The 26,171-nt window shown below is 36.6% G+C and overlaps 1 protein-coding gene across 6 annotated transcripts in view; it reads left to right on the plus strand.

The window, feature by feature from the left end:
* Positions 1 to 26,171, plus strand: part of LOC103044549 (sorbin and SH3 domain-containing protein 1) — an 86,600-nt gene that overhangs the window by 27,004 nt on the left and 33,425 nt on the right. For 5 of the 6 annotated variants that reach the window (XM_049481775.1, XM_049481774.1, XM_049481776.1 and 2 more), the window contains exons 4-13: positions 49 to 165; positions 2,549 to 2,664; positions 3,297 to 3,444; positions 3,969 to 4,141; positions 4,809 to 4,869; positions 5,024 to 5,098; positions 7,288 to 7,317; positions 9,477 to 9,579; positions 11,004 to 11,118; positions 16,300 to 16,377. In XM_049481775.1, the coding sequence (XP_049337732.1) occupies positions 49 to 165; positions 2,549 to 2,664; positions 3,297 to 3,444; positions 3,969 to 4,141; positions 4,809 to 4,869; positions 5,024 to 5,098; positions 7,288 to 7,317; positions 9,477 to 9,579; positions 11,004 to 11,118; positions 16,300 to 16,377 (1,016 nt within the window). The remainder of the gene's footprint in view (positions 1 to 48; positions 166 to 2,548; positions 2,665 to 3,296; positions 3,445 to 3,968; positions 4,142 to 4,808; positions 4,870 to 5,023; positions 5,099 to 7,287; positions 7,318 to 9,476; positions 9,580 to 11,003; positions 11,119 to 16,299; positions 16,378 to 26,171) is intronic. The other variant, XM_049481777.1, reaches the window with a different exon arrangement.

A 26,171-nucleotide genomic window follows, 5' to 3' on the forward strand; every position in this document is an offset into this window, starting at 1 on the left:
TTTTTCTTTGTCTTTTATGATTCCTCCTGGACGTGACCTCGCTCGTAGAGTTGGACCCCGCCCGTGTGTGTAAAGGGAAGGGAGCTGTAACTTTAAGAGCCACACTTGTCCACGTCGACGATGAAGATTGTATCACCCAGGAGTCAACCCCAGACCCAGCCAAGAGTGAGTTCACACATTTCTGAATAATGTGCACAGTGAACTGCCTGCTCATATAGTTATTGTGAGTGTGAGTGCACTAAATGTCCAAAGTATTCAGTTTAAATTAATGAATTTGCTGCTAAATATATTAAAAATGCACAGAAATTAAAATGTTGGCCAAAACTAAATCTAAATGGAACTAAGCATTTGACCGAAGTTTAACTAAACACGTTTTCAGTTATTGTTTCACTTTTTTCATTATTACATACATTATTTCATAATTTATTGCATACATTTATAATTGAACATTCAACATTTTTAACCAACCAGCTGGGATATTAAAGCACTGCCAGTATTAGCACAGCACCTAAGTCATTAAATTAAATGCAGAAATTTAAAGATACATTTGCACTGCTTCCATTTTACATGTTACACATAGCAGAGGCAAATTACAGCTCTGGAACAAAAAAAGAGACCACTTCAGTTTCTGAATCAGTTTCTCTAATATGGACCACATAAAAATTTCAGAGCTTTCAGACCTCAAATCATGCAAAAAATAAAAGTTCATATTCATAAAGTTTTCATAAGAGTTCAGAAATCAGTATTGTGTGGATTAACCCTGGTTTGCGTGTTCTCCTCCACCAGTCTTACACACTGCTTTTGGATAACTTTATGCCACTCCTGGTGCAAAAAGTCAAGCAGTTCAGCTTAGTTTGATGGCTTGTGATCATCCATCTTCCTCTTGATTATATTGCATAGGTTTTTAATTAGGTAAAATCAAGAAATAACATTAACATTAAGTGTTCTCTTTCCAGAGCTGTATATCTGCATAATATCATTTATTTACTGTAATCTTGTAAAAGCAGAGAGCATTATTAATATAATAACATGTCACATCATTTACTTCTGGTAGTGTCTGGTGTAAATGACTGGTGAAATGTATTTTTAATATCCAAATTATAGTGAAAGTAATTGCAATGTCAGTTTTTTTTCCCAATATTGTACAGCCCGACATAACAGCCTGTTCTGTATCATCCATAAAATGCATATCCAAAAGAATGGGATGCTCTACAGCAGCCAGACATTAGACTAAGATCAGCATCGGCCCATGTTATAGAGCTATAAAGCCCCTGGCACTGGGTTGCTGAGCAGTGACAGTGTGTTCTCTGGAGTGATGGATCTTCATTGTAAATTTGGACCTCTGGGCTGAGCTTCAGTAGCAATCCTGAAATAATCATCCAGCATCAGTTCCTGAGTTCACTGATGCTTTTCTCCTATTTTCCTAGTTTAAATGAAATTAAATCCTTACAGTAATGTTTCAACTTTTGGGCATAGAGTGTATATTGTTACTGTGCAAGGAAAAACATGTATCCTCATTTTGACAATTTTTAGTTTACTACTGTTAGTTGAACCCAGCAGCTGTTGTTCATATTGTGTTTAAGATTGATGATGAATGAACAGAAAGAAATGCACTAAAATTACTCTGATTAAAATCTTTTTACTTTGGTTTCCATTAAAAGTAAAGAAGGATTTTCAGTCACCTAGGAAATTCAAATATTTTTGAGATAAAAGGTCCTTTAAGGTCTATTTAAATGGCTGTATTTGACGTTTTGACACAGTTTGAATCTAATTTAACCGTTGGTCTTTACATTGTGTCAAAATTTAATAATGAATTAACCAATAGAATTGCTCAATACATGTTTTTTTGGGACACTAATGATATTACAGTCATATTTTGGTCAGATATATTAATAATTACTGTTATTAATTTGATCAATTAAGTTTGTTCCACCACCGAATTTTTGTTATGAGTGTTTTGATATGGAACACACACACAGCGCTGACTGATGGCCAAGTCGGTTGCTCGGCAGCCGAATAACTTTCAGCGATGGCTCATATTTACCGAGGGTCTGTCAAAAGAAGCTTTTGTCCAGAACTCCCACATAGGGTGCTGGGACTGCAGCATGGACTTATTGGTGATCAGAGCATTAGAACTGTGCTGGCTGGCTGCCAGGACATGGGGGAGATGCTTTAATTGTTGTGCCAGAATAAAAAGGCCAGCGAAACAAACACTTCTTACAGTGAAGTCAATGGTCTCCTTGTTCCGATGACAGAGTCCGCGGGTTGTGAGAGAATCGTTGTTCCCAGCCGCAGGGAATTAGCATCTCTGTGGATGAAGACCTTTTGTCAGGGAAGTAGTTTGGACTGGCAGACAGGGCCGGTGATTCGTTTAATTGAGGATTAACAGCTCTGTACCAGGGTAGTTTTGTGGTTCGCAGTGAAAACAAACAGAATCGCTGCCAACTGGAGGCTGCAGTGTTTCATGTTTCTGTCCTGCTAAGTTTAAAGAGGTTCCAGGGAGATTTGTGGACCCTTTTAGAAGTCAGGCTGTTTGGACTGGTTACAGGTGGGTGGCTTGAAGCGGTCAACGGAGATGCCTCAGAAACCAGTTTGGCAGAGGACGAAGTAAACAGCGTCAGAGCTCATTTAAATTCCCCGCAGGTCTTTAAGGCTCCAACACAGGTAAGTCATCCTGCCAAAACATGGCTGTTTTTAAAGCTAGCTGTTTCTCTACAGGTGTCGCTTAAGTATGAATACCCAACTAGATTTAAAGTCAGTTCAAACTTACTGGATGAGGAGGTGAAAGAAATCAGGCATTCATTTGGTGTTTAATAGGGTTTACTAACACTACAGAAATACCCAGAAAAAGTTCAATTAGTCCTCATATAATTGTTCCTATATGTCATTAATGTTCTTAGTATATTGTCTCTGTCATGCAAAAAAAAAAAAAAACATTTCCAGTTGAATTGCTATTTTTCCACTTTTTGACATACATTTTAAATCTGGCAATTTTAGAAGAGTAGACCAATAGCATTGCTCCAAATGACTTTGAATAAAATATTTTTACATTGACTGATCTACTGAATGTTAGAAAAGTTTTCTCATTTTCCTGTAAAGTAGTGTATTTGTGAAATTCATAGTTTTTGCTTGACTGTGACTTTATGTTATTTTTTTTACACAATAACTTTGTGTACACACTAACTATTTTTTATGGTGTGGGTGTTTTTTATGCTAAAATACAAGTTTTAGGGGCAATAATTTACAGTTTTGAAAACTGAAATGCGTTCCCTCATTTGTGACTTCGTTCTGTTCAGGTCGAGTGTCCTGTAAGTTCGGATCAGTCTTCACTCTCCTCCAGCTCAGGTTCCCTGAGTGCTGGTGTAACATCAGTCAGGGTATCCTCCTCATATCCACCTACCAGCAGCGTAAACCCAACCATCGTCCTGCTGCAGCACAGCAGAGGTACAGTCTAACCAGCCTAATCAAACTCTACATCTATGAGAATTTAAAACAAATTATTCTGATTTGTGTGATTCCTGGTGTTAATGTGTATGTAGGTGTCTAATTTTGTGATGTTTTTTTCTAATTACAGTAATTAATACAGTAGATTTGTATTATTGTATTATTGCACAAACTGAGCATTAAGTTTCAGAAATTCATGTTGGGAAGTGTTCCCACTAATGTAAGACTCATGTAAGAAGATGTATTATTGTCAATATGAATCAGAATTCCCATCACAGACCATAAATTCATTTTATACCAATGTGTATTTGTCACTCAGAAATAGGTAAGAGTGATTATAGAATAAAGTGTAACATAATATTTACTGATTTACATAAATTCACAAGGTTAAAATGTTAAATTTAAACCTTTAAAACCTAAAATAAAAACATTCTCGTCTCGTCATGAGCTGCAGGTTGGTGTGTTTTGGCTGTGGTGTCCCGTAGTTCACTCTGAGTGTGACAGTGTGCAGTGTTGGTTTGCAGACAGCGCGGCGGAGCAGAGCAAAGGGTGTGATCAGAGCTCCACCGACAGTCAGCTCAGACCAAAACCTGACGGCCCTCTTGCCCCCGCTGAACACATGGAGGGCAAGAGAATGAGGATGACTGCGTACTCAACGTATCCTGCCCTGCTGGAGAAGCCTAGAGTTCCAGTGCGGGTAAGAGGGAACACCGTTCTTGTATACTAACATACTATTATAGTTAATTCTTTTATATTATAGTATATTTTATTAATAAATATTGAATAAAACATATTTATATTTTAGTATTTTGTCACCACAAAGTTATCACTTATAAATAAATAAAACAATTAAAAATTAAATTGTACTAAAGCAATCTTTTGTTATAAATGTACTGTATATTCAAATCAAATTATGTCGTACAAAAGTCATGTATCTTCAACATGGCAAATTTACAGTGTGAGGAACATTTCTTCATGTAATTTTGGATTAATTCTATTGGTCTATTAATGTTTTGACACAAAGAACAAGTGCCAGAAATTATTTTAAATTATGTCAAAAGTGACAATTATGTTAAAGTAATTAAAAAATGTTAAAATGAAGATACCAGGGTTTTGTGTGACTTTTGTAAATGCATAAAAGATTAATTATTTCTAATTCCTAAATTCTTTTATTGATCTAATTATTTTACATATATATTTTTTTACATCTGGTTTGATTCAGTGCTTTTCAGCAGTAGAGTAACTTCACTATTGAAAAGCAGTCTAGTGTCTAATCCAGGAATTATCTTGATGTAATACCACCACAGTGCAGTGCAGTGCACTGCAGGTGCAGTGTGTGACCCTTGTTGCGTAATGTTTTACAGAACACCGAGAAGTCCAAGGACTGGTACAAAAACATGTTCAAACAAATCCACAGAGTCACAGGTAAACAGCTGTTCCCGGTGACCGTGACTGCTCTTTTTATAGTGTATCACTGTGTATTGATCGTTGTGTGAGACCCAACTTGTGCTGCATCTCTCTTTCCCGTGTGTATTCATGCTGTTCAGTGTGTGTTCTGTCTATCATCCACCTTATTCAGAACCCGTCGAGGAAAACCCATACCGTCCCACCTACATATTCCCTGAGAGCAATGACAGGCCACTGAAAACCAGAGGTACCATTAGTTTCAGCCTCATCTGCTTACTGCAAATATTCCTTCTCATCACGCTCGGGCAGCGCTCACTGCTTTACTGTTCCAGAGTCAGGACTGGCACATTTTACACTTGGGCTAATAAGACACAAGGCAGATAAACATTTCAAATTATTATAATCCATTACTTTTTATTAAAAGGTCAGTTATTGCTAAAGACACTTAGCAATGTGCCCTTCATTCCTTGATCTTACACCAATTAGCCATAACATTGAGACCACCTTTTTGTTTATGCAGTTAGTGGAGATATGACTTAACTAAATTTTATGAGAATGACCACACCTTAATTCCTTCTCCATATGTTAAACCTTCACTGTCACCTCATCTTTGTATTAAACAACATTACACCCCCTCTACCTCTTTCTACTCCCATATTCATTCATATTAAATTTTTTTATCAATTATTGTCCAACTTGTTAATTTTTAAACACTTAAGTTTACTGTATCGGAGCACTGTAGTCCTTCTGTTTCTCAGCATTCTTTATTATACTCTACTTCTAGTGTTTAAGAGATGTTAAACAACACAGCAACACTGGAAGCAATATTTGTCTTTAAATCCACCTTCCTTTTCCATCTAAACACAAAGCATGCTCTAAAATCTCTATTTCATAGCAGTGGTATTTGGTCAGGGGCAACATAAAACTCTTGTGTTTTGACACAACCCAATAAAGATAATTTGGTCCAAAATTCTAAATACAGCTCTGGAAAAAAATGAAGAGACCACTTAAAAATGATGACTTTCTTTGATTTTAAACTTCTGGAATATAATCAAGAGGAAGATAGATGATCACCAGCCATCAAACCAAGCTGAACTGCTTGAATTTTTGCACCAGGAGTGGCATAAAGTTATCCAAAACAGTGTGTAAAACTGCATGAAAACTGTGATTAATTACCAGGGTTATTCCACCAAATATTAATTTCTGAACTGTTAAAACTTTATGAATATGAACTTGTTTTTGAGGTCTGAAAGCTCTGCATCTTTTTGTTATTTCAGCCATTTCTTATGTTCTGCAAATAAATGCTCTAAATGACAATATTTTTATTTAGAAATTTAGGAGAATTGTCCATAGTTTATAGAATAAAACAACAAGTTCATTTTGCTTAAACATATACCTATAAATAGCAAAATTAGAGAAACTAATTCTGAAACTGAAGCGGCCTCTTATTTTTTTCCAGAGCTATATATCTTATTAGGAGACAATCCAGATATTAGTTATATGTGAGGGTAAGGGTCTTTGTCAGTCAGATGATAAACCAGTGCTGTATGTGGTGTTCTTATTCCTTGAGTATCACCTTGGTTGTCTGTATAGTTACATTCCAAGCATCAATCAACCCATCAATCTTTTATGGTAGATCATAATTACAGAAGACATCCAAGGAGACATTGCTGTATTTAAGAATCATGCATTGATTAATGCTGCTGTTATTAGAGCTCTAATGTATGTGGAGTGCTTTAGATTAGCACTGCTTTTAGGGAAGCACTCTGTTTAATTATTGAAACAGTCAGGACAGGCCTAATGGATTTAAAGAAACTGTTGCTCTCCAAACAAAGTTAGCAAACTGAGAGGGTCTAAGTATGTGGTAAAATGGCACAGAGTGGTGGGATACTGACTGCTACGCCTTCTCTGCAGCAGATTTATAAAGTGCACAAGTCATGTTTGATTTTCCTGATGCTTTCTCCCATCCTCACAGCTTGTAAAACAAGTAGGGAGAAAGTGCTCCTAGTTTAAAGGCCGGTCATTGCTTTGAGCAGATCACTGCTGCAGCTGGAGCACCATCTGCTGGCTGGACTGAGCTTAAAATACAAGAGCTGTGCTTTGTAGGTGCTGATCAGCTGATAATGGCTTCTACATGCCATGCTAATCCATGCCGTTTCCACCTACTGCAAATTAGCCGCACAGGATGCTTTGCTGTAGGTGGTCTATATTATTGAACCTCAGTAGGTTTGTTGGGGGCCTTTTCCGTAATAATTTTTAATGTTGGTGAATGAGGCTTTATGTCTTTAATAGAGATATAGAAGGGTAAATAACTATTAAAATATTTTTTGATTAAAATACTTTTTTATTAAAAGAATATTTAATGAATACATAAATCTTTATAGAACCAGTGAAGTGTAGGCTATGATACTTACTGATGTTCCTTCATTTTTTCAGATGACAGTCCTTCTCATGTACGTGAAGATGGTGAGTATGTTTGTTTACTACTTCTAAAATACAATATTCTGTAAATAATAAAATGTTGTAATAATAATGTTGTACTTTTAAACCTTATGCGTAATATCTTTACCATGAGACTAACATTAGCTTAAGTTAAGTGGAGAGATAGCTAACATTAGCAGGAAGAGAACTAAGGTAAGCGGAGAGCTAACTAACATTAGCTAACATTAGCTAACATTAGCGGCGAGCTAGCTGACATTAATTGGGGAGAAATAAGTTAGATGGAGAGCTAGCTAACATTAGCAGGAAGAGAACTTAGGTAAGCGGAGAGCTAACTAACATTAGCTAACATTAGCGGTGAGCTAGCTAACATTAGTGGGGGGAGGAATAAGTTAAGTGGAGAGCTAGCTAACATTAGTGGGCGGAGAAATAAGTTAAGTTAAGTAGCTAACATTAGCAGAAAGAGAACTAAGGTAAGCGGAGAGCTAACTAACATTAGGTAACATTAGCAGCGAGCTAGCTAACTTTAGTGGGGGGAAAAATAAGTTAAGTGGAGAGCTAACTAACATTAGCTAACATTAGCTAACATTAGCAGGAAGAGAACTAAGTTAAGCGGAGAGCTAACTAACATTAGCTAACATTAGCTAACATTAGCTAACATTAGCGGCAAGCTAGCTAACATTAGTGGGGAGAAATAAGTTAAGTGGAGAGCTAGCTAACATTAGTGGGGGGAGAACTTAGGCAAGCGGAGAGCTAACTAACATTAGCTAACATTAGTGACGAGCTGGCTAACATTAGTGGGGGGAGAAATAAGTTAAGAGGAGAGCTAACTAACATTAGTAACTAATGTTAGCTAGCTCGCCGCTAATGTTAGCTAATGTTAGTTAGTGGAGAGCTAACTAACATTAGCTAACATTAGCGGCGAGCTAGCTAACATTAGTGGGCGGAGAAATAAGTTAAGTGGAGAGCTAGCTAACATTAGCAGGAAGAGAACTAAGGTAAGTGGAGAGCTAACTAACATTAGCTAACGTTAGCAGCAAGCTAGCTAACATTAGTGGGGGGAGGAATAAGTTAAGTGGAGAGCTAGCTAACATTAGTGGGGGAGAAATAAGTTAAGTTAAGTAGCTAACATTAGCAGAAAGAGAACTAAGGTAAGCGGAGAACTAACTAACATTAGGTAACATTAGTGGTGAGCTAGCTAACATTAGTGGGGGGAAAAATAAGTTAAGTGGAGAGCTAGCTAACATTAGCAGGAAGAGAACTAAGTTAAGCGGAGAGCTAACTAACATTAGCTAACGTTAGCTAACATTAGCTAACGTTAGCTAACATTAGCGGCGAGCTAGCTAACATTAGCAGGAAGAGAACTAAGTTAAGCGGAGAGCTAACTAACATTAGCTAACGTTAGCTAACATTAGCTAACGTTAGCTAACATTAGCGGCGAGCTAGCTAACATTAGTGGGGGGAGAACTTAGGCAAGCGGAGAGCTAACTAACATTAGCTAACATTAGTGACGAGCTGGCTAACATTAGTGGGGGGAGAAATAAGTTAAGAGGAGAGCTAACTAACATTAGTAACTAATGTTAGCTAGCTCGCCGCTAATGTTAGCTAATGTTAGTTAGTGGAGAGCTAACTAACATTAGCTAACATTAGCGGCGAGCTAGCTAACATTAGTGGGCGGAGAAATAAGTTAAGTGGAGAGCTAGCTAACATTAGCAGGAAGAGAACTAAGGTAAGCGGAGTGCTAACTAACATTAGCTAACATTAGCGGCGAGCTAGCTAACATTAGTGGGGGGAGGAATAAGTTAAGTGGAGAGCTAGCTAACATTAGTGGGGGGAGAAATAAGTTAAGTGGAGAGCTAGCTAACATTAGCAGGAAGAGAAGTAAGGTAAGTGGAGAGCTAGCTAACTATTGCTAACATTAGCGACATGCAAGCTAACATTAGCAGGGAGAGAACTAGTTATGGGGAGAGCTAGCTAACGTAACCGGGCAGGGAGCTAAGATTAATGAAGAGTTAGCTAACATTAGAAATTATGACTACATTTTTGTGTCTTAAATTAATTTTATCGAGGTCTTAAAAAGGTCTTGAAAAGCATTAAATTTGAGTTTTAAAATGGTGTAAGGACCCTGTCATTATTAACTCTGAACTGAACGTGTGTCCTTTGCTTGATGTGTTTTTTTTTTTTAGAGCGAAGTGTTCCTCGTTCTAGAAGCGCATTAGACATGGGAAGTTCTCAATCAGGCAGAAGGGTCCCTGTGCCAACCCGAACGTCTTCCCTACGGCCACAGAGGTTAGTCTAATAGATTGCCTAATAGAGTAATTTAAAAATAAAATCCAGTTTAAAATCAGGTTTATTTTCACATCACATTTACACTATGAATATACAGATTTACTTTTACATTACTCAGTATGCATAGACATGGACAGATGTGAATCCAGATGTATGTATATGTATAAGTGGGAAAGTAGTCTTGGCAGGTGCAGCATGACAGTAAGGCTATGTTCTGACTGCAGACTGAGATATATTTTTACAAATCCAATTGTAATTGCATTTCAAAGCACTGTTTTGACTATGATCCAAGGAATGCTGGTTTGAATCTTGGAGAGTCCGAGAGATCAATATTTGCCATGCTCTCTCTGGGTAGGTAGATGGCGCTCTCTTCCCACATCACTCCAAGTGTAATGTTGGTCAGCACAGGCATCTATCTGTTAACTGGTACAGTGAAGGAAATAATTATTTGAGCCCTTGCTGATTTTGTTAGTTTGCCCACTGACAAAGATATTAACAGTCTATAATTTTAAAAGTAAGTTCATTTTAACAGTGAGAGTCCAAAAAGCAGTCAGATTTTTTTTGAAGTTGATGGAGTTGATGAGGTTTGTGCATGTGTCAGGAGGAATTCTGGTCCACTCCTCTTTGCAGATCATCTCTAAATCATTAAGATTTTGAGGCTGTGGCTTGGCAACTCTGAGCATCAGCTCCCTCTATTAGTTTTCTATAGGATTAAGGTCTGGAGATTGGTTTGGCCACCCCATGACTTTAATGTGCTTCTTTTTGAGACATTTCTTAGTTGCCTTCGCTGTATGTTTTGGGTCATTGTCGTGCTGGAAGACCCAGCTACGACCCATTTTTAAGTTTAACATTTAGGTTACATGGCTTTATCTATTCTCCTATTGATACGGTGAACATTTTGTGGGGACATCAGGGTGTTCTTTGGGTCATAGTTAGCATTTTTTGTCCTTCTAACACGGCGAGTTGAGTTAATGCCAAAGAGCTCAAATTCTGTCTTATTTGATCACAGCACCTTCTCACAATCACTCTCAGAATCATCTGATTTTATGTGTTTTTTGGCTGTCCATATGATCAAAAATCAATCTGGATACAATCTATAAATTACCATAGCCTGAACATAGTGAAGAACATATTGACGTAAAGTGTAGGGTGCAGAGTGAGTAAGTGTGGAGAAAAGGTGTACCACAGTAAAACCATGAACAGGCTTCTACAGTGTTAATTCTGTAACCAATTCGGAAGAAATGTTATTTTTTTTTAATGTAACGCAACGATTTACACAAAGTGCATGGTAGCTTTATATCACCAGCCTCGGTGCTCAGAGGACGCTGCCAGGAGGATGCTCAGCCAGAGCTTGCCCTTGCTGGTTGCCATGGCAACTCTCTTCCTCACGCAGGATTGGCTCTCTGGTCTGTGCCTCCCTGCAGGAACGAGTGGGAGCCCCCTGACAAGAAAGTAGACACCAGGAAGTACCGGGCCGAGCCCAGGAGCATCTTCGACTACGAGCCGGGGAAGTCTTCAGTGCTGAGGGTGGAGAGACCGGTACGATGCGTCTGTGTGTGCGTGCGTGTGTTACGTGTGCTCGGCCTGCTGGGGGAGTGTGTGTGCATGCCGGGTGACGCTGTGAGGGCTGGTGTTTTTGCCTGCTTCGCTTACAAGGGCAGCGCACACGGCTGCATCCGCACAGGCTGAGGCCGTACCCCAGCCGTCTCGCTGATCTCATTTCAATCACTCACGACCTCATCAGTTACGGGGATGTGTTCTGTACTTGGAAGCTATGTCTGAAGTTCTTAACTCTTTAAAATATAGCTTTGCCACCTAAGCCTTATTATTCAGTTAGGACTATGAAACTAATGCTTAAAATGGGGTTTAGGGTAATTGTAAGTGTATATCAATACTATCTTTTTAAAATATGGATAGTGTGAAAGCCTACAATAATTAAATAAACCTATCTATCCATTCTGCCCAATATAGATATTATTTGCAATAAGAAAAAGCAGATTACCCTTGAGAATTCTGTGGGTATTCTAAAAACATGTGCAAATTTTGGATGCTCCTTAAAATTACATTTTAAAAGGATAATAATCAGTAATAGATCCTTCTGTGTATATTTTAATAAATTAGTACATACACATGTATTTTAAAATGAGAGCAAGTCAATACATAAAATTTCGAGACAGGAATTAAGCCTAGTCTTACTGACTACACTGCATTTTTTAATTGAGATTTTCTGTTGAAAGGAAAATAAGGTTAATACCTTATCTGGGGAACTGCCCTTAAAAGTGTGCATTTGTAATTGTATCACATAGTCAGAAGATAAAGCTGTCAATAAAGCTGTCCATGTTGTGTAAATTATGGTATTTAGTATATAGGAGAGATTGTGGCACAGTCAAACATTCAATAAGAGCATTATTAAATAAAAGAAGGCAAACTGCACATCTAAATATCATCAATCTGCTATACATGATATAAATATAAATTATATATTTCTGGAGCATCTGCCGCTTGTGAATAATTTAGCTGAAGGCGAGTGAGTGCAAATGTTTCGGCTTACCCCATAGGCCATAGTAATTGAAACAAGAAGTAGGTTTAGTTACAGTTGCTAAAAAGTCTCAATAATTGAGGAAGCCACAGTTGATTTATTCCTTGTTTATATTTTTTCGAAACCAGAAACACTTTCCAAACAGTATAAAAAAATAGCTATTTTCAAAAGATTGAAATCCATTTTATTTGTGTCAAATTTATTTTAAAGTAGAAGAGCAAATATGAGCATCATTGCTGACAATGGAAAAAAAAGTAAAAAAAAGTCATAAAAGAGTTTTTTCTTCAGAAAAACTACAAAGTAACCAATAATAGCTGTAATTTAATAACATAAAAAGTCTATGTTAAAGACAGAATTTTTTTTTCCTTGTGTTGGATTGTACCCGACTCTCTCCTAATTGTAAGAGTGTAAGTCACTCTTATTCTTACTCTTACAATTAAATTATACATCTTTCACATGTTTCTGTTCAAATCAGCTCAAACCATGATGGTTTCCTTACCATACCTGGTCCTGTGGAGTGGGTTCAACTCGTGTAAAGATGACACTTTGTTCAGCTGTGAGGGAAATCATGAATAAATAATGAAGAGGAGGCGTAGTAGAGGACTCGGGTTTCTGTGATGGAGAACGCCTCCCTCTCTGAGCTTGCCAGGGTCTTTGTGTGTTTTTGGGCCAGACTTTTTATCATTCAGACTTTTGCGAGCATGACTCAGAGAGCGAGCGGCTGTTATTATGTAATGCTGCTGATGACACAGTGCTGCAATCAGAGTTTCATTCAGGAGATATCAAAATTCAGCAACTCTGAGTCGCTTTGATATGAGTTGCTGCTCATATGAGAGGAGGAGAAAGACCTGGAGATTAGACTGTGTCTAATTATCTGGAAAGTTATTATAATGGCTTTAGGTCAGCTCTTATGTAGGCAAAATCATATTTTATTATACATTCAGTTCAGTCACAATATTATGTTTCTACGCTCACTGTCCAACTGAGCATCTAGGAGCACTTTATAAGTCTGTAATTAAAGACTGTAGTCCTGTATCTGTTTCTCTGTATCCTTACCAATCAATTAATAACTCAACCTTTATTTCCACTCAGAATACATTATGGGGGAACCCCTCATTTTCAGTGCAGCCAAGCATTTACAAAATTAAAGGGCCTGAAAAATATGTTTAAATTATAAAAACAAGCAACCAATATAAGATTTAATTAAGAAGAAATAAAATAATATGCAGACAGGCTAAAATGTAAAGCAATAAAACAGACAGATAAAGAATTAGAATAATAAAATATAAACACAAAAAATAAAATAGACAACTAAAATAACACCTAAATTATAAAAAAAGGTAATTGATGGAACTAAAATAAATAAATAATAAGTTAAGAAAGTATAATAAAATAAAATAAAAGGACAAAATAAAGGAAATAAAAAGGTTAAAGGCCAAAAGCAAAAACAGTAATAAAACAAATATAGAGATGAATTGAATAAAATAAAAAAAAGTCTTAAAAGTAAAATATAAAATTAGATAAAAATTAGACAAAATAAATAAAAGGATAAAACGAAAACTCAACTAAAACAGTTACAGTCTGTTTTAGTTTAGGTGGTTAGAAATTATAAGTTTAAAATAATTTAGTGACACCAGGAAGCTGAGTTTTGGTGAGCTTCAGAGCTTGGTAGGAGTGTCTAATAGGTAGGAGTAGGGTTGCAACGGTATGAGATTTTCACGGTATGATAACCGTCTCGGAAAATACCGCGGTATCACGGTTATCACGGTATCACAGTTTGTTACATATATTATTAAACTGACCCTTAAAGAAATTACAACAAAGTTTTTTTGTTCAATTAACTATTTATTGTAGAAACTACACCATCAGGTGAAGGAAACCATGTTTTTCCACTACTCTTAAGGGCATTAAGAGTGTATATATATTTAAAAATTTGGTATATAACCAGATACTGCAGAAAGAGGGGATTTATTTCTGACATGATCCTCACAATAGAGATTTCTATTTTAAGGCTTTCACACCTTAAAACCTTCAACATATGAAAAACAGGCACGTCAGAATTTGAAAATTAACGCATGTAAATGAATGGCGTCTTTCACATCCAGTCCGGCCAGGACCTTTACACGGACACGTGAATCCATCGTAGCACGCACTTCACGCCTGTACCTGCGTGCCCAAATTTCGGATAACTCAGCGCTTTTGCGGGCGCTTACCGCATGGGTTGTGCACGACTACAAAGAGGTTTTATTTAGGTTCAGATTAAAATTATAAACTAAACACATACTTAGCGCTGCACAGCGGGGTGGTGTTCTCGGAGATGGGAGAACAGGTTTGATGTATTTCCTCCTTTAGCTGTGACTACGGCCACATTGATTACAAGCTTGTTGATTACAAGATTACAAGTCTGTTTTCAGGCTGTTTGAATGAGCGAAATATGATCAGAATTATGTTAATTAACACTAACATAGAAGCATAGAACTATTATTTAATAAAAATGATTTTTAAGAACAGCTAAACACAGTGCGGAGAAGTTCACGTGCGAGAGAGAGAGACACAGAGAGAGAGAGAGATTTGCGTGTTCTGATGTGAGCTACTCACAGGTAAAGGTTCTCTTTTATCTCCTCGTGCTCATTTTAGTCCAATTCATAATTCTGCAGTTTCTCAGTGTTTTCTGTCGTATTTTGCGGCTAGCGCGAGCGCTTACAACTAACACCGCGGACCGCGAGGTGCAGCCGCGCTGCCGCTGTTATGCCGAATCCGACTCCCTGCTCAATCCGACTCCCGCTTCGCGGACAGAATCGGCACAACACCTCCCGCTGTAGAACTGCGGGAGTGAAAACAGCGCTTATAAATAAGTTAGTTATGTTTCACTTTCAGTTTTCGTTATTTGGTTCGTTTTCATTAACAATAATAATTGGTTACTTAGCATTAACATTGTGATTATCACACCAGAGCTTTATTTAAATATAAAATATATAATTAAAAAACAGATGCCTACATCTCAGACTATTTTCTGGAGCCCAACCCGACCCGGCCCGAGGAATGTGGTGGGAAATCTCGGCCCGAACGGACCCGATTTCGGGTCGGTCCTCGGGTCAGGTCTGGTTCGGGCAGAGAATCTAAGCTCTAGTCTGATGCACTTTCTGCCGTTCTCACCGCTGTGTGCTGAGTAGCTGAAGCGGAGCAGAGTTGCGCATGCACGGGTGACTTTCTCCGCTGGCTTGCGTTTTACCGGTAATAAGCAAACACACACGGTATGATAACCGTGCATTTTAATACCACGGTATACCGTGAAACCGGTTACCGCTGCAACCCTAGGTAGGAGTGGACAAAGTGTTTAAAAACTCCAGCAGCGCTGCTGTCCTTTATAAGGGGTAAATGTATGCTGCCCACAGAACTCTTACTCTTAGTCCAGCTGTGCCACTGAGGTGTTTAAAACTCCAGCAGCACTGCTGTGTTTGATTTACTCATACCAACACAACACACACTAACACCTCATACACCACCACCATGTCAGTGTCACTGCAGTGATAAGAATGACCCACCACCCAAATAATAGCTGTTCTGTGGGGTCCTACCTGTTGCAGAGAAAATAAAAGGAAAGAAAATAATAAAGTGTGCAGAGAAACAGATACAGGACTACAGTCTGTAATTATAGAACTACAAAGTGCTCTTACATGGTCAGTGGAGCTGATAAGATAAGTGTAATTCTGTTCAGTTGAACAGCACAGTCTTCACTTAAAGAACCATGTATTTGAATCAGAGAACTAAAGGACAGATAATACAATAGGTGTTGTTCCATTAGACCATTACTGAGAGCCTCTTTCCATCATTACTGGATTGTCTAAAGAAGTACCTCATTTCCTGTTTTCTGTTCTCATGGCTACTGACATAAGCCAGACATTGAAACATGCAGTCATCAAGCAGGAATCTAATCTAATTTAGCTTTAGCAGTTCTAACCTCACCTCATCTTCCTACAAACCCTGTGTGAGTATCCTTTGATGGATACTTGCTTTTTACGATCCTTGTTAAAAAATATTTCATGAGTGTTTCAATGTAGTTTCAATGCATCATTCAGTCTAATGTTCTTTGTATTCTGAACTGTCTGAACTCTCTCTCTCTTTCTCTTTCTCTTTCTCTTTGTCCTCCATTCCTCGTGCCCATGCCTTTGTAAACTCAGGACTTAAGCCCGGAAGATGTAGATATAGAGAATGAACCTTGGTATAGATTCTATTCAGAGATGGAATTTGGCAAACCGGTAAGTTATCTGAGTTAAACTGACCCATAATTGAGAGAATGCATGTCATACCTTTTTAATTTGGCACCCTAAACATCCCTGCGTCTGCCTGTGAGGACAGTTTTTACATCTACATCTGTGTCAGCTTCTCCCCTTTAGCAAAACTCCATGTTTTGTCAGCCCTGTCTCACTCATGTCGCCTGAAGTTACAGTATCTCTCATCGGCAAAGCCAAGACATTGTTGCTCATTTAAGGAGGTGGTGATGTTTTACTAAAAAAATCTCTCGATGGAGTTCTCTAAGAAACAAAAATGTCTATACATATTAATGATATTTGAAAAAATTTGCTTTGCTTTCTAAGGAATTGATTCTTGTAACAAATAAGAACACCACCCCCACTTGTTTGTATCTCTTGCATCTCAATACATCTAATAAATCCTCAAACTCCAGTTCTGAAAGGCCTCAGTTTTAGACTCTGCAGACTTAAGTGTTTAATCTGCTGTAACACAATCGGATTCAACTTGTAAAGAAGTTGGTCATTAGCTGCTAAGTTGAATCATGTGTGTTAAATCAGAGAACTCACTGTGGCTTTTCCGGATTTCAGTTTCAGACTTTGCTCTGTTTAAGACTGTCCTTCACCTTCATTCTTATTCTTACCATATCTAATTTTTCCTTTCCCATCCAGTTCATCTTCTCTTGTCTTGTCTAGTCAGAGTTGGCATTGCATTACAGATGACATTTCATTATGTATATACCGTGTCTGTTAAACCTATCTGAATCCTAAATAGCAGTTTATGATATTTTTTGCTGTAATATTTTATTTTAAAGCAGAATTCTTTATTATTTTATTATTTATTTTATTATTTTTCTCCTTGACTCCTGGAGAAAGTGTTATTTGATTTACATATACAGCTTTGGAAAAAATAAAAGACCAATTCAGTTTCTGAATTAGTTTCTCTGATTTTGCTATTTTTAGGTATATGTTTAAGTAAAATTAACATTGTTTTATTCTCTAAATTTGGACAACATTTTTCCCAAATTCCAAATAAAAAAATGTCATTGTCAATGAGAATTTATTTGCAGAAAATGAGAAATGGCTGAAATAACAAAAAGGATACAGAGCTTTCAGACCCCAAATAATGCAAAGAAAACAAGTTCATATTCATAAAGTTTTAAGAGTTCAGAAATCAATATTTGGTTAAATAACCCTGTTTTTTAATCACAGTTGTCATACATCTTGGCATGTTCTCCTCCACCAGTCTTACACACTGCTTTTGAATAACTTTATGCCACTCTTGGTGCAAAAATACAAGCAGTTCAACTTGGTTTGATGGCTTGTGGTCATACATCTTCCTCTTGATTATATTTCAGAGGTTTTCAATTTGATAAAATCAAAGAAACTCGTGATTTTTAAGTGGTCTAAAAACAACCATCACTAGAAGTAAAAGACGCACGTGGACTGAGGCAGTAGAGTAATATTACAGGAAAATCGACATGAGTAATGCAGTTCTCCCAAATGTTGTCCTTCCCCTTACAAATTTTGGCAAATTGCCACATCTAGAGTGGCAGTTATACAGATGCTACTCCCTATTAGAGGTCTTTAGTCTGTCGCTTGAGTTCAGTACTGTTGAGTTTAAGAACTGTTGAGTTCAGGAACTGTTGTTATTGGCAGATCTCATATTTAGGTAAAAATTGGATGAGAATATGTAGCCACTCGATTTTCCACCTCTATTCCGGTGTAATTACATAAATTATATTAAAATAAACTTTTAATAAACTATTAGTAAGATTGTGAATCTGATTGAAAGGTATAATGTTGGAGACTAAAGAGCATTCAGAGGAAATAAAGTTACAGATCCAAATGAAAGAATAAATGTTTGTAATTTTTTGCCAGCACTGTATGTTTCTAATATATAATTTGAAACAGTATTCTGCAAACATTTTAGAGCAACTTTGTACTGTCCCTGTGCTACTCTGCCCCATACTTTCAGACAACATAAAATAACCCTTTATTAGTCCCACAATGGTAAAATTCACAATGTTACTATATATATATTAGGAGAAAAAAATGTGGGTTTATTACAAGTTTATTATTTTTTTTATTTATAGGGTAGAAAATAAAGTCTATGATTAGGCTTAATCGCTTTCCCGGAAACCAAAACACTCTATATAAACAAAATAAAAAGCCTTTAAAATATATTTAAAGAATAATAACATGCACATGTAAAACCTATATTGCATATGTATATATTGCACATTGTTATGGTATATTTAAAAATATCAAATTCCGCGTCCTGTAATTGTGTAGTATGTGTGTGTATGTGGTCTACTGGGAGCAGTGTCAGTTGTATAGTCTTATTTCCTGTGTTTATAAGTAGGATTGTGATCCTGGAGTTTTTTTCTTTGCACAATTTCATTCTCAAAAGTAGCTGTTAAACTTTGTTCAGTAGTTTCTGGCTTACTCTGCAAACTTTTCATTCGTCCTTAAAGGCAGAATCAGGAGATCTTCTTCCTTTAGCAAAGTCATGGTGGTTGCGTTTGCAGTCGGTGCATCTGATGCAGGAGGAACGGCTGTCACTCAGCGATCAGTGGCAGCGTGCCTGTGCCGTGTTGTCAGCAGCTCAGCACCTGTGAGTAAATAGCATACTGCTCTTCTCTTCAGCTCGAGGACACAGTACCCTACAGATTGATCGGCTCTGTGCACTCTTAGCTGAAGGAGCCTGCAGATACGGATTTGGTTGAGAAAAAACTCTTTAGCTTTGATTTAAAAAAGAGGGCTGTGAGATAAATCACATTTTTATCTTTATAGGGATAAAATATATACAGCTCTGGAAAAAAATAAGAGAACACTTCAGTTTCAGTTTCTCTGATTTTGCTATTTATAGTTATATTTTGAGTAAAATTAACATTAGCGTTTTATTCAAAAAACTACGGACAAAATTTCTCGCAAATTCCAATAAAAAAAAATTAGAGCATTTATTTGTAGAAAATGAGAAATGACTGAACTAACAAAAAAGATGCAGAGCATTTAAGATCTCAAATAATGCAAAGAAAACAAGTTCATATTCATAAAGTTTTAAGAGTTCAGAAATAAATATTTTGTGGAATAACCCTGTTTTTTAATCACTTTTTTATCGCTTTTGGATAACTTTATGCCACACCTCATCATTTTAAAGTGATCTCTTTTTGTTTCAGAGCTGAAGTTGAGTGGTTGAAAAGTTGAGAAAAGAGCAACCATGTTTAAAGCAACCACTCTAATTTAGACTTTTTTTATGTAAAACGTAAAAAATACATCTTGTTTCCCATGGATATCTAACTACTTTAGTAATATTATGAAATGGTTGTTGGGCTAAAATACAATATTGTGACCCTTGTCACTGATTTAAAGAATACTGTAAACACCCTCACTGTCCTTTTGGGCAGTGCAACCTGAGGCCACTGGTCATGTTTACCATCATCTTGAATGCCAACTCTGTTATATAGGTGACCTTTTTCCCTTTTAGATGTTCATATATCTATTTTAGATCCTGCTGACAGATGACAGAGCCTGGACTCAGGAGCAGTCTTCTAGGAATAACAGCTCGTCTTGTAGAGAGGAAACAGGAGGAAATGTATGTGACTTCATGTCTCACACTATAGAGAAAGTCTGCTTCTTTATTTCTTTTATTGTTTTTGCTCAGGAGCTATAAAGCTATGGGAGTAGTTTTGATGGTACAATTACATTAAATAGAAAGGATAAAGTCTTCGTCATTGCTCTGTCACACTCTGGGACCAGAACTCCATAGTGCACTATGTATCTTTAGTAAAACGTCCAGCAATTCATTATGCATCACAAAACAGTGGAAACGATTTAATAGATTGCAATATATTGTAATAACATTAGCAGTAAAGTCAGTCTATATATTTCTTTTACTTAAATTTCAGCTTGTCAATAAGTATATGTGAACAGTTTGTCCTTAAGATGGAGCTCAAACATGCTTTGTATTTATGGCAGTAATGCAAAAAAATGTTGCACTCATTCTTACACAATGGATATAATAAGCATTTACAATTTAGGTTGACTGGGATAATCTAATTTTATCCATTATATATATAGAACTCCATGTGGTGGCGTTAATCAAATGAATAGGGTAAACCTGCAGTGAAGAATTATTAATATTTGCGAAGAAGTAAAGAATTAAGCAATATTACACTTGAGGTTCATGCTATAACGTGTAATTTTGGCACTGCTGCACTCCGCAAGTTAAAATAGTTCCATTGCTGCTCTGTTTGTAGCTGTGCTGTTTGGTTTGTAAGTGCTGCATCGTTGCTAGGTTGGTGAGTATGTGGCGGAGTAAGTAGTACAGAGCTTCGCTTACAGTGCTTTACTGGCTGTTAACGGTACTCGTAGAACACCTCTCAGCCAATCACATTTCAGGGTCAGAACTAACTGTGGTATAATATTGATTATAAAATTCAGTAAAACTGAGACCAATAAATCCATAATTCCTGATGTTTATTTAGTTAGGAGTATTTTATCACATTGATTATCATAGGCAATATATTGTTATAACATTGTACCGTGAGATGAACTGAGAGTGGCACCACTACTGATTGACCATATTTGATATATGGGGAGAATAAACATGCTTTTAAGCATATCTAGGAGAATTTCCATTGAAAGGAAATCTAATCGACCTTCAATGCAGCCGAACTGTACATTTATGTACATTCTGCTTTTTGTTAGGTTTTGTTGCTGCAGAATATTCAATATGAATTTTGTATTAATGCACTTAGCATAAGATGAACTGAACAACTAAATAAGGATGCCTCAAGTAACTGGAGGTAATAATTTCTTCTGATTTGCTCAGATGTTTGGTATGTAACTCACTCCAGTGTCAGCACTGTGAATAGGCACAGGCTTGTCTGAGTCAGAGTCTGGATGATGTCAGATTCCTGAAGGCACAGTCCCACCCCCCCTCAGCATGTGTCGTTGTGGGAGCTTGTGGAGTTTTTCCTCTCTCTGGACTGGTTGTGAGAGATCCTGCTTTGATGACTTCAGGCAGACCATGTGTCAGAGCCTGAACATGTGCTCAGTGGCGTCATTCACACGTCTAGAGTGAATTACTCCAACACTTCTTGGGTCAGAAGGGGTAATTTAAGGCAGTTGTCTTAGATCCAACATTATGTATCAAAGTAGGACACTTGAGCTTTGTTACAATCTTACAATCTTAAAAAAATAAAAGTGCTATCAAAAAGTTGTAAGAAATTCCATAGAAGATTCACAAACCTGTGCTCAGGAACCCCAGATGAGCTAGATTTTTGCCTTAAAAAATAATGTTTAAAAGTTTCTTTATCCCTTTTAGACCTGCTGTTTTCTGTCTGCAATGCACATAAAGGAAGACTGTAATAGTATATAAAATAAAATAAAATCTATATTAACATTAAATCCAATTAACTAAAATAACTATAACTGTTTTTATGTCTATTGGATTGAAAGCCTGTTGAACATTTTTATTTTAGATTTGATTTTGACTTTTTTGTTCATGAGCCATCTCTAAACACTAAAATAAACATGGAAAAATGTTTTAAATTTCATACAATTAGTAAAAATAAGCTCTTTTAATTGCCTCTTTGGCTCTAATGCTGTTTTTTATCCAGTGCAGTGGGCAGGGCTAAGCTATTGTTTTATTGGCTTATAAAAAAAATTCTATTGTGATTAAAACAGGTTTTAATTAGTGTTGTGTGCAACAAATTGTAATGGACACAGAGTCCGAAAGGGTTGAATCTCACATATCTTTTTCAAAGGTTTAAAGAATGTTTGCATGTGCTATAAAACATTTGGTAACACTTTATTTGAATGCTCCCTACATCATTGCTTTATAACACGTTCATAAGCATTTAATAATGTATTTATAAAGCAGTAGTTGAATATTTATGAACAGCATATGCCAGTACTTTCAGCGTAATATATGGGGGCCTATCTTACACCCTGAACAAGGAACGTTGTGATGCTCATTGCTATCTTACACCTCACAAACAGTCTTCTTTCACGTCTTGCTCCTGCATCATTTAAATAGCAATGGTGCTTGGGAATATATGTTTGTCGATGGACAGTTTCCTTTGCTGAGAAGCATTGGACACGCCAAATCAGAGCTCACCTGGCTCTCAAAGGTAATGGCAACTGAGGTGCTGATTGGTTCATTGCATGTTACGCCCAAAACACACCAATGATTAATCTAGAGAATTATTCTGTTGTTACGATAGCAAAGACACACTGACATGCTCTAAATCAAGCTGCACGGTGCACAGTTGACAGTTCTCCTGTAGATCACTAAAATAAGACCCAAGGCATTTTAAAAATTAAGCAGCATCAACATTTACATATGTTGGATATGGGATTTTTATATTTAATTATATGTACATACATTTAAATCTCTATACATTCATTTTTGTCTCATAAACTCTTAAAGTCCTAGTCTCTGTCAGCAGTTTCAACAGTGTTTTTCAGCTTTATCTAGAAATTTAATACCCATAAAGTAAAGTGATATACCTTTGCTTGAAGGTTAAATTATGATGTTCAATACTTTCCTCTCATGTCAGTACAATCTCATTTATTTCATAAAACATCCTATGTCATGTTGAGTTTACAGACATATGATAATGAATATGTTATAAAGCCCCTATGTTGGTACCTTCCAATAAAGTGTTACCAAATACCTTGCAATCACATTTATCTAAATGTTTTCTCGTCAATTCAGCTTAAATGTATTGACTAAGATTGATTAAGGCTTTTCTTAAGACATTTTTCTTAATTAACTTGGATTAAGTTGGCTTTTTTACAATATAATGTAAAGCTTATTAAACAGTTTAAGGGTTCTTATTAGAACCTTTGTTTGTTTTATACACTTACATTTATTCTTGCAAAGGGTTCTTAACACTTAATTTTACAAACAGTTTTAAAAAAGAACCATTTATTGAAAGTTTTTTGAAGGAACCAGAAGTAGTTCTCCTCTGGCAACTATTTTAGTCCTTTTTTTAAGGGCTGAATTCACAACTTTTATCAGTCAAAAAAGAACAGTTCCATACAAATATGCTTAATACAGACCAATAAAGCAGAGTTTCCCCATTTCAATCCTAATCCAAACCCTGCATTTCTCATTTTAATGTTTCCTCTTCTCAAACACACTAATGATGGGTGTTTTCAGAGCAGTAAAATCCTGTAAGATCTGTAGGACCACAACTGAAAAAGGGCTTAGAAGAAACACAGTTTTAACTTTAGTTGCATGATGACATGCTCAGAATACTCACAATGACTTTGTGGCACGAGAACGTGTGGTCAAAAGCTGTCTGGTCAGTTGAACCCTTTTTACCTTAAATGAATTATTCCGTTATCGAGGGTAAAGCAAATCTAACTTAACAAAGTTTGAATGAGCTTTTTTATCAAGTTGATAAAAAAATCTGAGCTACAGTATGTGTGTACGTTAAGTAAGAGTCAGCATGAATATATTTGGGGGAAACGTTTTCACAATCTATTTTTGAGCCATTCACCATTGAGCAGATTTTGTGGAGTACCACTGGGCTCTATTTTAGGGCCTATTATAGGGATGTCAATTACAGTAGTAATGAAGTGTGGGACTACAGACAAGGTTAAAGGGGTTCACAGGGTTAAACCCGTGTGACTGCTTTTTAATGTCAGATGACTCCTCACTTAAGGGAATGGCCCTCATGGGTGCATTATATATGTGGGGGAGGGGCTTATTTGAGACTACTGTGGACCACTTACTGTTAACACCCCCACAGGAGCCCCTCCGGGGTGTGCAGCCTCAGGCTACTCATATGCTGTTTGCCATCATCTGGTATGTCACCTCTGTTACGTATGTGAGCCGTTTGTGCTGGATATTTACATCTGTTTTAGTCTGCACTGACAACAGACACAGGGAAGGAAGGAGTCCTCTGGGAGGAACAGCTTATTTCCTACAGAAGATAAGAGAAATGTATGGTTTTGAGTCTCACGTTTCATAGTGAGACACAGAGCTGCTGCTGGGGTGAGGCTACGGCACATAGCACTCTTGCCTGCTATTTATACAGCAGAAAAGTAGTAAATTTTGTTGAGTCATCTCCTAACACCTGTTAGGAAAGCAGCCCATGAAAACACAATGTTCCACCCGCTCACTTTAATACTCAGAACAATGGAACTTACCACCCTGATGATGTTCAGACAGGACAGCGTCAAATTATAACTAATCTTCTATGTGCATCACATATTAAGTATCAAGAAAATGTCTCCTAGACATCACAGAGGATTATTATATACACAGTTATATACAAAACTACTTTTTTATGTAACAGATGTAGGCATGGTATTGTTTTTGTAAATATACACAATATAAATAATATACAGCCTAAATCATAACCATATCCATAACCATATACACTTTATACCTTTTGGATAAAAAATATTTTGTGTAATTTCTTCTTAATACTTATTTAGAACCCCATAATATCAACTGAAAACCCATGTTTAGTATTATCTGTGAAAACATGAATGCTACAACAGTATGCTAAAAATAATAATACTAATAATACATATCCAGTTAAGCCATCATGGGAAGGAACAATTATATCCACAATGTTAGCCAGCACTCAACAACTCCAATCACTCAAGCCATTGGAGAATATACAGAGCTGATCTGGTATTGTATTATTCTTGTATTGTATTGTTCACCCTTAAATATGACTATTAAAGTAAATAGGAAAAAGCAATAGGAAATAAAAATGTTGAATTTGATTAATAACGCTACCTCAGATAGACACATTGGACCTAACTCATCTTGAAAACAAATTCCGATCACACCGTACCCCGAGACTGAAACGAGTCTTGAGTACTATAACACAAATTTTAATTGTATACATTTTAAGTAGCTGACTTAAGCAGGGTGAAAAAAACAGCTTAGATGCTTAATTTTACTTGAAAAATAAACATTGTGAATTTCCTTTAATTATTGGCTCTTAAAAGAAAATTATGAGCTTATAACACCACAACGGCTGACAGGAGCCATGTGACCCGTATTGACATAGCATAGCATAGCATAGCATACTTTTATGTAAAAACTATGTATAACAGTTTAAAGGCTTCTGGTGTTGATGAATGCCTAGTTGTGTCCAATTCAATATTTCTCAATTTTTTTATGGAAAAAAAGTATAGTGCAGTTAATACAGTGCATTTGAGAAACTCCTCTTATGCCTCTGACTTTTGCTAATTGGTGGATTTGTGTGTTTGCCATCTGCCTCTCAACTGTTCAATGAACATTCAGGAAATCACTTGGGACCAGCTTGATTGGAAGGCTATTTATAGTAATCCCTAATGAAGTAAGTTTTAAATTATTTTCTGTATCATCATAAAGATATTATGAAAACTTCAAAAAAGCATCAATTTGACTTGCCGGCACATTCATTAACCCCAGAGGGTTAAGGTATTGACTTAAAAATGCTCAGAAAAGTACAAATCCATTAAAATATTACTTAAGAGACAAACGAACAGATGTAACTAATAAATAATATCCTCCTCTGCTAACAACTTGTCCTAAGGGATATTCCTCTAAGCTTTTAGACTGGCAGAATATATGACTCTCCCATTTTAACTGATTAAAATCCTCTGAACTATGATTCAGTTGGCTACCACTACACTCTATTAAAAGTAGACCTATTCATTATGAGACAATTTATGGATCCATTTTTCAGACTCTTTTGGCAGCAGTCATTGTCCTGTCTATTGCTGTTGTCTGAAGCTGAAGCTTTCTCGGTGTTCTGCAGAAAGAGAGCACTATGGGAAAC

This window comes from Astyanax mexicanus, chromosome 7, assembly GCF_023375975.1.
Source record: "Astyanax mexicanus isolate ESR-SI-001 chromosome 7, AstMex3_surface, whole genome shotgun sequence".
In the NCBI taxonomy this organism is placed as follows: Eukaryota; Metazoa; Chordata; class Actinopteri; order Characiformes; family Acestrorhamphidae; genus Astyanax; species Astyanax mexicanus.